Genomic DNA, 2,077 nt, shown 5'->3' on the forward strand with positions numbered 1-2,077 from the left:
ACATAGCTTTGCCATTGCTGTCGTCTTAGGGCGGCCCTGGGCAGATGTGCTCAGATATAGTGCCCCTTCAGTTCCTTCTCCAGGACGTCAGTTGAGGTGAGGGCTTTGGAATGAAGAGGCAGCATCAAATCGGTTAATCAGAGGACCACAGGTCCTATCAGAAGTCAAGGAAATGGTGCTGAATGTGAATGGAAATGTCCCTTACTCCACAACAAGGGAGGCTCCATAGAGCCTGGACCTGCCAAACCCTGTATCAGCTCCCGTAGACTCAGGTAGGGGTGGAAAGCTTCAGCCCAAGGTGAACTCTGGCTACTTCCAGAGTCCTCAGAGGAAAGGCTAATCCAAAAAGAGGAGCCTTGTGGGATCCTAGAGCAGTACCCTCAAGGAACCTGAAGAAATGGCTGTTTGATAAAGCCCAAGGTGGTATCTCTCTGCCAAAGGATATCACACAATTTCATCCTCTTTTCTCTAGGTCACTGAATCATCTATTCTCTTTTCCACATTCGTGCCTGCTGTCCCTGACCAGAATCATGCCTCGGGGCCAGAAGAGTAAGCTTCGTGCCCGTGAAAAACGCCGCCAGGCTCGAGAAGGGCCGGAGCGTCTGGTGCCTGCTCAGACCACTGCCCCAGAGGAAGAAGAGTCTCCCTCTTCCCCATCTCCTCATTTCAAAGATGCTCCCCGGAGCTCCCCTGCCACGGGAACATCCAGGAGTCCTAAAGTTCCTGGAGGGGTCTGCTCCACCAGCACTACTGCTGCAGCTGCTTCAAACACAAAATTTAATGAAGATGCCAGCAATCAAGTGGAGGAAAAGCAAAATACCTCAAAGGCCAGGGATACCACTGAGCAATGTCGCAGAGGCCCTATAGAAGAGAAAGTTGCTCTGTTGGTATACTACCTGCTGTACAAGTATCAAGTGAAAGAGCCAATTACTAAGGCAGATATGCTGAGAAATGTAATCCAGATTTATAAGAATCACTTCCATGAGATCCTAAGGAAAGCCTCTGAGCACTTGGAGCTGGTCTTTGGCCTTGATGTAAAGGAAATGGATCCCAACAGGAACACCTACGTCCTTATCAACAAACTGGAACAGAGCTGTGATGCAAGAGTGAATGATAATGGAGCTGTGCCCAAGACAGGCCTGTTGATGACTGTCCTGGGTGTGATCTTCACAAAGGGCAACCGTGCCACCGAGGAGGAAGTCTGGGAAGTGCTGAATATGATGGGGTTATATGATGGAATAAAGAATTTCATCTATGGGGATCCCAAGAAGCTCATCACCAAAGATTGGGTGAAAGAAAAGTACCTGGAGTACCGCCAGGTGCCCAACAGCGATCCTCCACACTATGAGTTCCTGTGGGGCCCCAGAGCCTACGCTGAGACCAGCAAGATGAAAGTCCTTGAGTTTGTGGCCAAGACCCATGATACCGTCCCCACTGCCTTCCCAGGCTGGTATGAAGAGGCTTTGAGAGATGAGGAAGAGCGAGCCCGAGCCAGAGTTCTAGCCAAGGCTGGTACTGCTGCCATGGCCAGTGCACGTGCCAAGGCCATAGCCAGCAGCTTTTCCTACCCCAAGTGAAGGCTGAAGAAGGTTATTTACTATCTGTTTGAAGAGAACAGCTAATGTTCTCATTAGTGAAAAGTCAGGGTGGGGCTGGGGACCAGAGAATATATAACATGTTTGTGTTCTATGTAGGAACCTGGATATTTGTTTAAATGTTGCTCCTTTTAACAGAAAGTTTAAGTAGCTTCAGAGTATGAGTTTATGAATAAGTCACTCATTTATTGATGTTCATGAGTTTTAAGAGTAAGAGTTTTACAATTTTATAGAAAAAATTGGGAAATTTTCCATTTTATTTAGTTACTTGGAACATAACATCGTAGCATTTCCATGAAAGAACTCAGCAGTAAAATGCTGGGATCAAGAAATAGAGAGTGTAAAAGATGATGAATTTTTTACATTCCTTTATCACCGTTTGGTCTGTTCTCTCAAGTTAATATAGACACACACACACACACATATATATACACACTTAGATGTGCTTAGTTTATTCAATAATGTAGAATTAATTATAGCAT

The 2,077-nt window shown here is 46.1% G+C and overlaps 1 protein-coding gene across 1 annotated transcript; it reads left to right on the forward strand.

Moving 5' to 3' along the window:
* Positions 1-478: 478 nt before the first annotated feature.
* Positions 479-2,021, forward strand: LOC125931575 (melanoma-associated antigen B10-like). Its single transcript, XM_049643641.1, has one exon. The coding sequence runs from the start codon at positions 531-533 to the stop codon at positions 1,575-1,577; it is 1,047 nt and encodes a 348-aa protein (XP_049499598.1). The 5' UTR covers positions 479-530; the 3' UTR covers positions 1,578-2,021.
* The last annotated feature ends 56 nt before the right edge of the window (positions 2,022-2,077 follow it).

The sequence above is a fragment of the Panthera uncia genome, chromosome X (genome assembly GCF_023721935.1).
Source record: "Panthera uncia isolate 11264 chromosome X, Puncia_PCG_1.0, whole genome shotgun sequence".
Lineage (NCBI taxonomy): Eukaryota > Metazoa > Chordata > Mammalia > Carnivora > Felidae > Panthera > Panthera uncia.

Coding starts and splice junctions, on each gene's coding strand:
- LOC125931575 (XM_049643641.1), top strand. CDS start 531: ATGCCTCGGGGCCAGAAGAGTAAGCTTCGTGCCCGTGAAAAACGCCGC.